Source organism: Lissotriton vulgaris, chromosome 5 (assembly GCF_964263255.1).
Source record: "Lissotriton vulgaris chromosome 5, aLisVul1.2, whole genome shotgun sequence".
Lineage (NCBI taxonomy): Eukaryota > Metazoa > Chordata > Amphibia > Caudata > Salamandridae > Lissotriton > Lissotriton vulgaris.
In genome coordinates, this window is record NC_141693.1 from 1,203,557,469 (window position 1) to 1,203,573,175 (window position 15,707).

The following is a 15,707-nucleotide window of genomic DNA, read 5'->3' on the forward strand; positions in this document are numbered from 1 at the left end:
TTTCTCCCTGGCAGTGTCTCCTTGGGACCAGGGTGTACTGAGTTGGGAGTCTGAGGGGTCCAGGACTTGTGCCTTTGAACTGGAGGCAGACTTGAAAGAAAGGCCTTTGAAGCACACAAGGCCTCCACCTTTTTTGCCCTGACTTCAGACGCACTACAGTGGGGTATGCTGCATTTTGTGTGGGGACAAGCACATCCCTATTCAAGTGCAAAAGTAAGTTCCTCCCTTTTACCCAGCCCATGAGGACCCAATAGCCTGGTGCTGGGCCATCAGCATGTGAATGGCATACCTCAGGTCCCTGTGTGTGTGACTGTCTAGAGGAAATGCACAAAGCCATCTGTCACCCACCCAGAGGTGTATTCAGAAACAGGTAGAGGCACACAATGGTTAAAGTAGGAAAATGCCAACTTTCTAAAAGTCTTTAGAAAAAGAAGAAAGTACCCACACTTCCAATTGTTTAGTCTCAACTTATTTAGAGCAAGAAATGAACCAACTTTATCATGTTCATCTCGGCAATTACTTATGCCTTTTATTCGTTATTTTACAAAAAAGCGATATTTTTAGAAAGAGAAAAAGGAGTTCTCCACAAACATAGCCACACGTTTTAGTAAGTGACTTCTACAAAAACATATGTGCAAACATAGAAAAACGAACAGTCAATACATTTCATTTCATGATATGACGTGAGTTTAAAACAAACAGGTGGAAAAAAATAGTGAAATCAAATACGATGTCAAACTTATTATTCAATAGACATCAATGCATACATGCGATCATTTCAAAAATACTAAAATGCCAACAGATATTTTAAATCGATAAGGTTCAGTCCCCTTTGTCAACAACAGACTTCTTCAGCAATTTAGGATTTAATCCTTTATATCAAACTTGTGGGGTTTAGTCCTTTATGCCGACGCGTTTCAAGTGTGGGTATCCTGTGCCCACACTCTCATCAGGGCTGAGTGAATCTTTTTCCAATCCTTATCCTAATGATAAAAAACATATGTATGCTTATTAGAACCCCTTCCTTGGGTTTTCAATTTTTTAGAAATGGTAAAAAAAAAAACAAGGCGCCTTACCTCTGAGTTGTAGAGGTAAAGGTCACACTTGAATCTTTGGATTAAAGATGTGTGCGTGCTTCTAGAAATATAAAGGTTATTGGTTCATGTTAGATAAAACTATCCAACATCATTCAATGCTGATAGTCAGCCGTTATGCGAAGCCAAGGCAGAGTGTTTTTACCTTTCTGAATGTGTCCTGAAGGATCAATATTGTTTGTTATTTTCCTTCTGTCTTAGTTACGGTTACACGGAACCACTCTTCTCACGTGTTTCTGTGAAAATAAGTGACCGAAATGCCATTATAGTTTCTGCCTGTATTTAAAGAACGGAGGGGGGAAAACATTATTTTTGATCGCTCTGGGTAGTGAGCCGCTGAGCCACTCACCGCGATTCTTCTCACGCTTTAGGTGGTATCTTTGATCCTTCTTGTAATTCAATACTCGTGCAGTTTTCTTTAATCTGCAACATTAAAGGAACAGTTCAAGGGCGCTGTGCTTGAAGTTGGGATTCTAAACTAGTTTAAGCGTTCTGGAGGTGTCCGCTTACCTATTTCTTTGCTTGCATCTCCTCTCGCTACAATCCTCAGTCTGAATCTTCAGTGTTGTTTAGACCGGCTGTTAGCTGTCTGGTTCTTAAAACTTTTTGGACCAATAGGAGGGGAGTGTTGCGAGAGCACCAGAGAGGTGCCTTCTGGGAGTTGTAGTGAAATGAGGCAATACTCATAGTCTATTCAATTCACTCATTGAATTTAATCCTTTGTTGATGCTGTCAAACTTCATGATAAGATATGCTTCCTTACGTAACAGCGCTTGTTCAACATCAGGCGACCTATGTTTAGGGTCAACGCTTGATAGCACTGTCCAAGTGAAATCGGACTCCTTGTGTTCAAGGGCCGTGAAATGGTCAACCATTGGGGCATTCGGGACTCTTTTCTTTAGTCGTGATCAGTGTTGTGTAATTCTGGCATTCACTTGTTGGCAGGTTTTACCAATATATACTTTATCGCAGGCACACATTATTGCGTAAACTACGTTCTTGCTTTTACAGTTTGTATGCATCTCATGTCTCCATTTGATGCCGCTGTGAATGAATTCATTTCCTTCTACGGTGCTACTACAGGAGGCACACGTACCGCATTTGTGGTGTCCAGTTATGGGTTTTAATTTCCACTGTGATATAAGATCACTCTTTGGCTTAGCGACATAACTGTCCGCCCGGATGATTTGTTGGCCAATACTTGGATTTTTTCTCATCGCGAAGATTGGTTTTTCCAGGGGGTTTTCCAAACCCTCAAGTAGGTGCCAATTTCGCAGTATTATTTGTCTGAATTTATTGGTATGGGCCCCATATGTGGTGACACAAACCAATTTGTTCAGTTCCTTTTTTGGTTTTATTTGAAGGAGCTCTTCCCTAGGGGTATATCTCGCTCTTTTCGCGGAATGCTTTAGCAATTTTTTTGGGTAGCCTCTCTTGATCATTTCATCGCAGAATGTAGCTGCATGTGTCTCAAAGTTGGTTATTTCAGAACAGTTTCGTCTAATCCTTAGTAATTGGCCATATGGTTAATTTTGTTTAAGACCTTGGGGATGCGCACTGTTATAATGTAAGATGGTGTTTTTGTCTGTCTGTTTTTTGAATAATGAGGTTGAGAACCTGTCCCCTTCAATGCCTACTTCCACATCCAGAAAGGTCATTTTCTTATTGCTAGAATCGATTGAGAATTTTATGTCTGGGTGTCTTGCATTCACCCAGTGATAGAAATTGTCCAGCTCCATCTGCCACAGTAGCCAGATGTCATCAATATACCGTGCCCACTGTTTGATATTGTTACTGTAGGGGTTATTTTGATAAATGAATTTTTCTTCGTACTGGGCCATGTACAGTACCGCCATTTCCGGCGCATAGGGACAACCCATGGCTGTCCCTTTGATCTGAATAAAAAATTCATTTTCAAATTTGAAATAGTTGCTTCTCAAAGAAATTTCTGCCAATGAAATAATGAAGGTGGTGGGGACCCTATGAGGTCTCTCACGCTGCTCAAGGTAATATTCCATTACTTCAAGGGCCTCATCTTGAGGAATCTGTGTATTCAATGAATTGACGTCCATTGTGGCCATCAATTCATTTTCGCCATCTATTGTAGTGTCTTGCAATTTGTTGATGAAATCAATCGTGTCCCTCAGGTAGGATTTAACCTGAGGTAGAAAAGGCTTTAAAAAGAAATCAATATACTTGGAAATAGGTTCCAATGCTGAATCACAGCCGGAGACAATTGGCCTCCCGGGGGGTGTCTGTTGGTTTTTATGGATCTTTGGCAAGAAGTATAGTATCGGTGTTCGTGGTGACTTTTTGTTTAAAAATTCGAACTCCTTTGGGCCCAGGAACCCATTCTCCAAACCTTCTTTTGTGAGTTTGCTAATCTTATTTTGAATCTCAAACAATGGGTCCTCTTTGACTGGTCTATACCATTCCCTGTTGTTTACATGTGCTCTACCCTCGGATAGATACATCGTACGCGGCCAAATTACCACCGCTCCCCCCTTGTCCGCTTGCTTAATCACAATGGAGGTGTCTGTTTTTAGATCTTTAATGGCCATCAATTGATTCTTGCTGACATTGTGACGGATGAAGCTTTTACTTTTTTCCAATTTTGTGAGTGATGATAGAATCGCCTGTTCAAAGGCGTAAACTTGTTTGGGTATATTTGTCATTGGCAGAAATTTTGATTTCACCCTCAACCCAGTGGTTTCCCTCTCTGGGGTGGGTTCGGCACCGGCAAAGAAGGTTCTCAACCTGATCTTTCGGCAAAATTCAATTGCCTCCAGCTTAAGTTTTGTGAAGTCTGTTCTTCGACTGGGCACAAACTTTAAGCCCCTACTTAGAATCAGTTTTTCATCTGCCGTTAAGATTTTCTCTGAAAGATTAACAATGGTAGACGTGTCTAGTTGTTGTAGTATCTGTTCCTCGTGCGCATCTCCCATGGTTGTTTGAAGCGGACTGGTTGTTGCCCGCCTCTCCCTAAAAAAGGTTGATTTGCACCCTTTTTGTTTTGTCCCCCTTGTCTATCTTGTCTTGACTCAGGAGAAGACCCCGATGACGAGGTGGAAGAAAAGGTGGAAAATCTTGTTTTTGATCTTCCTTGGAAAGTATTCAAAAACGTTGGTGTTTGCTTTTTATACAATGTCTACAAGGATATCCCAGATACATTCTGATAAATTATCTGTGAACAGTGCTTTAACTACTAACCTAATAGTTTTCCTTTGAAGGTGTTCAAATAATGCATTTATTGTAATTGTGTAGATGGATTTTAGCATGTTTCTTCCAACAAAACTCATATACGCTCATGTATTTATGTTTTTTATATGAATGGACAATATTAGAGTTATAATAACAGACTGTCGATGAAAGAAAGTAAGGTAGAACAGAAGCATGAAACCTTCTATCAAAAGGAAAGTTTTTTTTTTATTTCCTATGATTTGTTCTAAGTATTTTGTGTTTAAAAGGGGTGTGTGAGAGCCCAAGACTTAAGAATCCAAGGCAGTTTTAATTAATATAGTGAGCTTCTAAAAACTGCAAATTGCATGATAAGGTTTTTGTCTTCAAATGTAATATTACCATCAATATTTAAATACTGTTACTCTTTTATTTTTAATTGGATGAAACAAGCCATGCATCCAACCATTCTGAAATCAGATATTGCTGTGCTGTTCTCTTGGTGGTATGCATCCACCTTCTGCCAGGTATCTGATATCTGATTATTTCAACCTTCATTAATGTGGTTACTCTTCAACTCTGTGTCAGGACCTTCAGACAGATAGGGTCTGCACAACTCTAAGAGCCTGTGGAAAGAGGTTGACAGATTCCAGTAAGAGGAGGACAATATGGAACTTAAAGGCTGGGTCAAACAGAACTTAATTGGGGATAGAGAAATCATGGTCACTTGGCCTCTGATTCCAAGATGGCGGAGCGCATCTATAGAGTCACAGATGTTCACACACTATTACAAATCCAAGATGGCACTTCTCACTACAGGTGATGATAGCATTTCTTATTCGAGTCTTGTAGAAATGGGGGTCTCTAGTTGGCGGAGGTATGCATCTGTCCAAGTAGGAACCACGGCTCTAGTCAGGATAAGTCAGATACACACCCTAAATAAACCTGTGTGCAACCTCTGTTCGCTTGCAACAGAGCAGGCAAGCTTAATTTAAGAGACAATGTGTAAAGATTTGGACAACTCTTAATATAGTAAAACAGTAAAACACCTGCTGGGCAGAGTCAATTCTAAAAGTCAAGCTGACCATGATGGGACGCAGGTCCAATTCGAAGCCATGCACGCCCCGCTCAAACAGTACCTTTACGGAGAAAAAGCATCAACATTGAAGAGCAGCTGCATGGAGCAGGGGAGACAATGCGTTGTCATCGATCAAAGATTTGTAGTCGATGCATTGGTTTCGAGTCTTACATTTCTGTCCTGTATTGTTGCCCATCTCCAGGGTATGAGTCCAGCAGACACAGTGGAGCAGGAGTCCAGCAAATCTAGTAGGGTGTCAGCCTGTCAGCAGCACATCAGTCTTTCTCCCTGGCAGTGTCTCCTTGGGACCAGGGTGTACTGAGTTGGGAGTCTGAGGGGTCCAGTACTTGTGCCTTCGAACTGGAGGCAGACTTGAAAGAAAGGCCTTTGAAGCACACAAGGCCTCCACCCTTTTTGCCCTGACTTCAGACGCACTACAGTGGGGTATGCTGCATTTTGTGTGGGGACAAGCACATCCCTATTCGAGTGCAAAAGTAAGTTCCTCCCTTTTACCCAGCCCATGAAGACCCAATATCCTGGTGCTGGGCCATCAGCATGTGAATGGCACACCTCAGGTCCCTGTGTTTGTGACTGTCTAGAGGAAATGCACAAAGCCATCTGTCACCCACCCAAGAGGTGTATTCAGAAACAGGTAGAGGCACACAATGGTTAAAGTAGGAAAATGCCAACTTTCTAAAAGTGGCATTTTCGAACTTACAATTTAAAATACAACTTCACCATAAGTTGTGATTTTAAATTGTGAATCTAAAGACACCAAACTCGAAATATCCATCTTGTCACAATTGTAACTTACACTTGTAAGATGTAATAAGGTAATCCCAATGTTAACCTGTGAGAAAGATAGCCCTTTCAGTAGTGAAAAACGTATTTAACTGTTTTTCACTACCTGGACATGTAAAACGTGAAAGTACATGTCCAACATTTAAATAACCTGCACCCTACCCTTGAGGATTGTTAGGGCCTAACTTTAGGGTGACATATTTGTACTAAAAGGAAGGTTTGGGCCTGGCAAGGGGGTTAACTTGCCAGGCTGAAATGGCAGTTAAAACTGCGGACATAGACTCTGCAATGGCAGGCCTGTGACATGTTTTAAAGGGCGACTGAAGTGGAGGGTACAATCAGTGCTGCAGGCCCACTTGTAGCATGTACAGGCTCCGGGCACATAGAGTCCACTTTACTAGGGACTTCTAAATAAATTAAATATGCCAATAGGGACATGCCATAGGATAACATTTGAAGCCCTGTGCCTCATTCGTAATGTCCTGTACGGTAAGGGAGCGAACTACCACAGATCCAACTTACTTCGGTGCTGTTCTCAGCAAGCCTTACGCTCATCCTCAGCCCACCTGCTCAAAGTTCCTAGGATAAAGAAAGTCAGATGGGGAGACAGGAGTCTCTACCATCTTGGCAGCAAACCTTTGAACTCCTTGCCTTTAGCCTTAAGAGAATGCCAATATTGATATGCAATTCACCTCTCAACTGCAACACATTAAAATTAAACAATGTAGCCACAAAACCTCTGCTTTCATTTCAATCAGAATCCTATCATAAACATCATCACAAGTATGAATTCCATGGGCACAATTAAATCTTATGAAAAAGTTTTTTTCTCTCACCACACCACAATAAATCTCCTTTTAGAGCATTCAACAACCCAGCTTCACATCACTTTCACACTCATTTCATGGAACCTTTTCTAGCATACTTTCACAAACATTCACTACTCCCACTCCCCACACATTTCAGCAGCCCTACACCCTGCCAACTTTACACAATGTCAAAACAATATCCAATCAAAAAATATACAATTAAACTGTAGGCCAAACAAATAAGTTTAAAGAACTCCCATAGATTTTTCAATTCTTTTCATATTATGTACACACAATTGGCCACACGAAGGTTGTTTCATTTCAATGTGTTGCCATTGAGAGGTGAATTTCATATCAGTATTGGCATTCAGTTGTTTATTGTTGAATTATGTCTCAGCCTTAGTGATTGAAGTCCAAACGCTTTCTTGTTGTTTGGCCTAAAGAGGGCAGGGAAGTTACCAAGGCTTCAGGAAACTAGTTAAGAAACGCTTTTTCGCAAGCTCCTTGTCACAATAGCGATGCTCGAGCTCCCTCCAACCTCCTTGGCAGAACAGTGACGCTAAAATTTCTGACTGATCCTTTTCGAGTTCTCCACTTTAGAACTAAGCCAATTTGCATTTGCACGTTTAAGAAAATTATTAATTACTTTTTACTTACTCACTAATGTTTCAATGTAATTATATGAACAAAGATTTGTGTTTGCTTTCCAACAGAATCAGGAACAACGAAGTCTCCTACAACAACATCATTGTCAACAGTATCAACAGAGTTAAAAGCAACAACAACAGTAACAGCATCGACAATATCACCCACAACATTAACAACCCCAACAACACCCACTACAATAACAACTACATTAATAACACCTACAACAGCAACAACATTACCGACAACCGAAAAGATAACAAGCACCACACCAGAAGGTAACTTCAAATTCTTACAGATCACATGCCATGGTCATGGTACTTTTGTATAGTTGATTATGTTGTAAAGCAATGTCCAGGCAGTGGGATGCACAATTAGGTTATTTGTAGGAATGTACCCCGCAGTGAGGTAAAGTGAATTACTTGAAATTAGATGAGTGACAAACTTGTTATGTGTAAGATGAAGCAGATGTAGATGGACCTATGATTGACTGGAAGAGGAGAATCAAAAAGTGGCATTTGAATGAATAGAATTAAAAGCTATACACTATAGGCTGGAAGAGGAGGAAGCTTGATGATACATATCATTCATTTTTCTGCAAACCCTATTTCTCCAAAAATCTGCTCACAATAAATGTTTTACTGTTCAACTTCATAAATTATCTATAGTTCTGTCATTCATTATTGGACACATTTTTCGTCTATTTTGCATGCTATATTTCTGCTAATTACAGATTGTAAAACGTTGGTGTTTGCTTTTTATACAATGTCTACAAGGATATCTCAGATACATTCTGATAAATTATCAGTGAACAGTGTTTTAACTACTAACCTAATAGTTTTCCTTTGAAGGTGTTCAAATAATGCATTTATTGTAATTGTGTAGATGGATTTTAGCATGTTTCTTCCAACATAACTCATATACGCTCATGTATTTATGTTTTTTACATGAATGGACAATATTAGAGTTATAATAACAGACTGTTGATGAAATAAAGTAAGGTAGAACAGAAGCATGAAACCTTCTATCAAAAGGAAAGTTTTTTTTATTTCCTATGATTTGTTCTAAGTGTTTTGTGTTTAAAAGGGGTGTGTGAGAGCCCAAGACTTAAGAATCCAAGGCAGTTTTAATTAATATAGTGAGCCTCTATAAACTGGAAATTGCATGATAAAGTTTTTGTCTTCAAATGTAATATTACCATCAATATTTAAATACTGTTACTCTTTTATTTTTAATTGGATGAAACAAGCCAACCATTCTGAAATCAGATATTGCTGTGCTGTTCTCTTGGTGGTATACATCCACCTTCTGCCAGCTATCTGATATCTGCTTATTTCAACCTTCATTAATGTGGTTACTCTTCAACTCTGTGTCAGGACCTTCAGACAGATAGGGTCTGCACAACTCTAAGAGCCTGTGGAAAGAGGTTGACAGATTCCAGTAAGAGAAGGACAACATAGAACTTAAAGGCTGGGGCAAACAGAACTTAATTGGAGATAGGGAAATCATGGTCACTTGGCCTCTGATTCCAAGATGGCGGAGCGCATCTATAGAGTCACAGATGTTCACACACTATTACAAATCCAAGATGGCACTTCTCACTACAGGTGATGATAGCATTTCCTATTTGAGTCTTGTAGAAATGGGGGTCTCTAGTTGGCAGAGGTATGCATCTGTCCAAGTAGGAACCACGGCTCTAGTCAGGGTAAGTCAGATACACACCCTAAATAAACCTGTGTGCAACCTCTGTTCGCTTGACACAGGGCAGGCAAGCTTAATTTAAGAGGCAATGTGTAAAGATTTGGACAACTCTTAATATAGTAAAACAGTAAAACACCTGCTGGGCAGAGTCAAATCTTAAAGTCAAGCTGACCATGATGGGACGCAGGTCCAATTCGAAGCCATGCAGGCCCCGCTCAAACAGTACCTTTACGGAGAAAAAGCATCAACATTGAAGAGCAGCTGCATGGAGCAGAGGAGACAATGCGTTGTCATCGATCAAAGATTTGTAGTAGATGCATTGGTTTCGAGTCACACATTTCTGTCCTGTATTGTTGCCCTTCTCCAGGGTATGAGTCCAGCAGGCACAGTGGAGCAGGAGTCCAGCAAATCTAGTAGGGTGTCAGCCTGTCAGCAGAACATCAGTCTTTCTCCCTGGCAGTGTCTCCTTGGGACCAGGGTGTACTGAGTTGGGAGTCTGAGGGGTCCAGGACTTGTGCCTTCGAACTGGAGGCACACTTGAAAGAAAGGCCTTTGAAGCACACAAGGCCTCCACCTTTTTTGCCCTGACTTCAGACGCACTACAGTGGGGTATGCGGCATTTTGTGTGGGGACAAGCACATCCCTATTCAAGTGCAAAAGTAAGTTCCTCCCTTTTACCCAGCCCATGAAGACCCAATAGCCTGGTGCTGGGCCATCAGCATGTGAATGGCACACCTCAGGTCCCTGTGTGTGTGACTGTCTAGAGGAAATGCACAAAGCCATATGTCACCCACCCCAGAGGTGTATTCAGAAACATGTAGAGGCACACAATGGTTAAAGTAGGAAAATGCCAACTTTCTAAAAGTGGCATTTTCGAACTTACAATTTAAAATACAACTTCACCATTAGTTGTGATTTTAAATTGTGAATCTAAAGACACCAAACTCGAAATATCCATCTTGTCCCAATTGTAAATTACACTTGTCAGATGTAATAAGGTAATCCCAATGTTAACCTGTGAGAAAGATAGCCCTTTCAGTAGTGAAAAACGTATTTAACTGTTTTTCACTACCTGGACATGTAAAACGTGAAAGTACATGTCCAACATTTAAATAACCTACACCCTACCCTTGAGAATTGTTAGGGCCTAACTTTAGGGTGACATATTTGTACTAAAAAGAAGGTTTGGCCCTGGCAAGGGGGTTAACTTGCCAGGCTGAAATGGCAGTTAAAACTGCGGACATAGACTCTGCAATGGCAGGCCTGTGACATGTTTTAAAGGGCGACTGAAGTGGAGGGTACAATCAGTGCTGCAGGCCCACTTGTAGCATGTACAGGCTCCGGGCACATAGAGTCCACTTTACTAGGGTCTTCTAAATAAATTAATTATGCCAATAGGGACATGCCATAGGATAACATTTGAAGCCCTGTGCCTCATTCGTAATGTCCTGTACGGTAAGGGAGCGAACTACCACAGATCCAACTTACTTTGGTGCTGTTCTCAGCAAGCCTTACGCTCATCCTCAGCCCACCTGCTCAAAGTTCCTAGGATAAAGAAAGTCAGATGGGGAGACAGGAGTCTCTACCATCTTGGCAGCAAACCTTTGAACTCCTTGCCTTTAGCCTTAAGAGAATGCCAATATTGATATGCAATTCACCTCTCAACTGCAACACATTAAAATTAAACAATGTAGCCACAAAACGTCTGCTTTCATTTCAATTAGAATCCTATCATAAACATCATCACAAGTATGAATTCCATGGGCACAATTAAATCTTATGAAAAAGTTTTTTTCTCTCACCACACCACAATAAATCTCCTTTTAGAGCATTCAACAACCCAGCTTCACATCACTTTCACACTCATTTCATGGAACCTTTTCTAGCATACTTTCACAAACATTCACTACTCCCACTCCCCACACATTCTAGCAGCCCTACACCCTGCCCACTTTACACAATGTCAAAACAATATCCAATCAAAAAACTATACAATTAAACGGTAGGCCAAACAAATAAGTTTAAAGAACTCCCATAGATTTTTCAATTCTTTTCATATTATGTACACACAATTGGCCACACGAAGGTTGTTTCATTTCAATGTGTTGCCATTGAGAGGTGAATTGCATATCAGTATTGGCATTCAGTTGTTTATTGTTGAATTATGTTTCAGCCTTAGTGATTGAAGTCCAAACGCTTTCTTGTTGTTTGGCCTAAAGAGGGCAAGGAAGTTACCAAGGCTTCAGGAAACTAGTTAAGAAACGCTTTTTCCCAAGCTCCTTGTCACAATAGCGATGCTCGAGCTCCCTCCAACCTCCTTGGCAGAACAGCCACGGTAAACTTTTCTGACTGATCCTTTTCGAGTTCTCCACTTTAGCGCTAAGACACTTTGCATTTGCACGTTTAAGAAAATTATTAATTACTTTTTACTTACTCACTAATGTTTCAATGTAATTATATGAACAAAGATTTGTGTTTGCTTTCCAACAGAATCAGGAACAACGAAGTCTCCTACAACAACATCATTGTCAACAGTATCAACAGAGTTAAAATCAACAACAACAGTAACAGCATCGACAATATCACCCACAACATTAACAACCCCAACAACACCCACTACAATAACAACTACATTAATAACACCTACAACAGCAACAACATTACCGACAACCGAAAAGATAACAAGCACCACACCAGAAGGTAACTTCAAATTCTTACAGATCACATGCCACGGTCATGGTACTTTTGTATAGTTGATTATGTTGTAAAGCAATGTCCAGGCAGTGGGATGCACAATTAGGTTATTTGTAGGAATGTACCCCGCAGTGAGGTAAAGTGAATTACTTGAAATTAGATGAGTGACAAACTTGTTAGGTGTAAGATGAAGCAGATGTAGATGGACCTATGATTGACTGGAAGAGAAGAATCAAAAAGTGGCATTTGAATGTACCAAAATAGAATTAAAAGCTATACACTATAGGCTGGAAGAGGAGGAAGCTTGATGATACATATCATTGTGTAAATGTGTGTAAATGTATGAAACTTATATAGCGCTGGACTTACCCTGGGGCATCTCCGCGCTTGCTTAGGGAACCCGTCCTGGTATTCCCCTGTGAGATAACCCTGGAAGGGTATCCACAAGGCGAAAGCCAGGCATCCCGCCGCGAAGGGCCGATGTGGAGATTAAGCAAGCTATTGCCCAGAGTCGCAGAGTGTGAACCCGTGAGTCGAGAAGGCACTGGAGCGAGAATTATCGAGTCCGTGGGAATTTGAGCCCAAGACCCGCCGAGGCGGGGAATTGAACCCTGGTCCAGGGCCGAAACTCAAGCTCCAGGTCTGCCGCCTCTAACCCCTGAGCCACACTTCTCCACTTCTCCACTTCTCCACATATCATTCATTTGTCTGCAAACCCTATTTCTCCAAAAATCTGCTCACGATAAATGTTTTACTGTTCAACTTCATAAATTATCTATAGTTCTGTCATTCATTACTGGACACATTTTTCGTCTATTTTGCATGCTATATTTCTGCTAATTACAGATTGTAAAACATTGGTGTTTGCTTTTTATACAATGTCTACAAGGTTATCCCAGATACATTCTGATAAATTATCTGTGAACAGTGTTTTAACTACTAACCTAATAGTTTTCCTTTGAAGATGTTCAAATAATGCATTTATTGTAATTGTGTAGATGGATTTTAGCATGTTTCTTCCAACATAACTCATATACGCTCATGTATTTATGTTTTTTACATGAATGGACAATAGTAGAGTTATAATAACAGACTGTTGATGAAAGAAAGTAAGGTAGAACAGAAGCATGAAACCTTCTATCAAAAGGAAAGTTTTTTTTATTTCCTATGATTTGTTCTAAGTGTTTTGTGTTTAAAAGGGGTGTGTGAGAGCCCAGACTTAAGAATCCAAGGCAGTTTTAATTAATATAGTGAGCCTCTAAAAACTGCAAATTGCATGATAAAGTTTGTGTCTTCAAATGTAATATTACCATCAATATTTAAATACTGTTACTCTTTTATTTTTAATTAGATGAAACAAGCCATGCATCCAACCATTCTGAAACCAGATATTGCTGTGCTGTTCTCTTGGTGGTATACATCCACCTTCTGCCAGCTATCTGATATCTGCTTATTTCAACCTTCATTAATGTGGTTACTCTTCAACTCTGTGTCAGGACCTTCAGACAGATAGGGTCTGCACAACTCTAAGAGCCTGTGGAAAGAGGTTGACAGATTCCAGTAAGAGAAGGACAACATAGAACTTAAGCTGGGGCAAACAGAACTTAATTGGAGATAGGGAAATCATGGTCACTTGGCCTCTGATTCCAAGATGGCGGAGCGCATCTATAGAGTCACAGATGTTCACACACTATTACAAATCCAAGATGGCACTTCTCACTACAGGTGATGATAGCATTTCCTATTTGAGTCTTGTAGAAATGGGGGTCTCTAGTTGGCAGAGGTATGCATCTGTCCAAGTAGGAACCACGGCTCTAGTCAGGGTAAGTCAGATACACACCCTAAATAAACCTGTGTGCAACCTCTGTTCGCTTGACACAGGGCAGGCAACCTTAATTTAAGAGGCAATGTGTAAAGATTTGGACAACTCTTAATATAGTAAAACAGTAAAACACCTGCTGGGCAGAGTCAAATCTTAAAGTCAAGCTGACCATGATGGGACGCAGGTCCAATTCGAAGCCATGCAGGCCCCGCTCAAACAGTACCTTTACGGAGAAAAAGCATCAACATTGAAGAGCAGCTGCATGGAGCAGAGGAGACAATGCGTTGTCATCGATCAAAGATTTGTAGTCGATGCATTGGTTTCGAGTCACACATTTCTGTCCTGTATTGTTGCCCTTCTCCAGGGTATGAGTCCAGCAGGCACAGTGGAGCAGGAGTCCAGCAAATCTAGTAGGGTGTCAGCCTGTCAGCAGCACATCAGTCTTTCTCCCGGGCAGTGTCTCCTTGGGACCAGGGTGTACTGAGTTGGGAGTCTGAGGGGTCCAGGACTTGTGCCTTCGAACTGGAGGCACACTTGAAAGAAAGGCCTTTGAAGCACACAAGGCCTCCACCTTTTTTGCCCTGACTTCAGACGCACTACAGTGGGGTATGCAGCATTTTGTGTGGGGACAAGCACATCCCTATTCAAGAGCAAAAGTAAGTTCCTCCCTTTTACCCAGCCCATGAAGACCCAATAGCCTGGTGCTGGGCCATCAGCATGTGAATGGCACACCTCAGGTCCCTGTGTGTGTGACTGTCTAGAGGAAATGCACAAAGCCATCTGTCACCCACCCCAGAGGTGTATTCATAAACAGGTAGAGGAACACAATGGTTAAAGTAGGAAAATGCCAACTTTCTAAAAGTGGCATTTTGGAACTTACAATTTAAAATACAACTTCACCATAAGTTGTGATTTTAAATTGTGAATATAAAGACACCAAACTCGAAATTTCCATCTTGTCACAATTGTAAATTACACTTGTAAGATGTAATAAGGTAATCCCAATGTTAACCTGTGAGAAAGATAGCCCTTTCAGTAGTGAAAAACGTATTTAACTGTTTTTCACTACCTGGACATGTAAAACGTGAAAGTACATGTCCAACATTTAAATAACCTGCACCCTGCCCTTGAGGATTGTTAGGGCCTAACTTTAGGGTGACATATTTGTACTAAAAGGAAGGTTTGGGCCTGGCAAGGGGGTTAACTTGCCAGGCTGGAATGGCAGTTAAAACTATGGACATAGACTCTGCAATGGCAGGCCTGTGACATGTTTTAAAGGGTGACTGAAGTGGAGGGTACAATCAGTGCTGCAGGCCCACTTGTAGCATGTACAGGCTCCGGGCACATAGAGTCCACTTTACTAGGGACTTCTAAATAAATTAAATATGCCAATAGGGACATGCCATAGGATAACATTTGAAGGCCTGTGCCTCATTTGTAATGTCCTGTACGGTAAGGGAGCGAACTACCACAGATCCAACTTACTTCGGTGCTGTTCTTAGCAAGCCTTACGCTCATCCTCAGCCCACCTGCTCAAAGTTCCTAGGATAAAGAAAGTCAGATGGGAAGACAGGAGTCTCTACCATCTTGGCAGCAAACCTTTGAATTCCTTGCCTTTAGCCTTAAGAGAATGCCAATATTGATATGCAATTCACCTCTCAACTGCAACACATTAAAATTAAACAATGTAGCCACAAAACCTCTGCTTTCATTTCAATCAGAATCCTATCATAAACATCATCACAAGTATGAATTCCATGGGCACAATTAAATCACATGAAAAAGTTTTTTTCTCTCACCACACCACAATAAATCTCCTTTTAGAGCATTCAACAACCCAGCTTCACATCACTTTCACACTCATTTCATGGAACCTTTTCTAGCAT

General features: G+C 40.9%; 1 protein-coding gene across 1 annotated transcript in view; it reads left to right on the plus strand.

Annotated features, from left to right (window-relative positions):
* Positions 1–15,707, plus strand: part of LOC147712271 (uncharacterized) — a 116,676-nt gene that overhangs the window by 4,750 nt on the left and 96,219 nt on the right. Inside the window, exons 3-4 of the mRNA XM_086919612.1 lie at positions 7,673–7,882; positions 11,796–12,005. Of these exons, the coding sequence (XP_086775738.1) occupies positions 7,673–7,882; positions 11,796–12,005 (420 nt within the window). The remainder of the gene's footprint in view (positions 1–7,672; positions 7,883–11,795; positions 12,006–15,707) is intronic.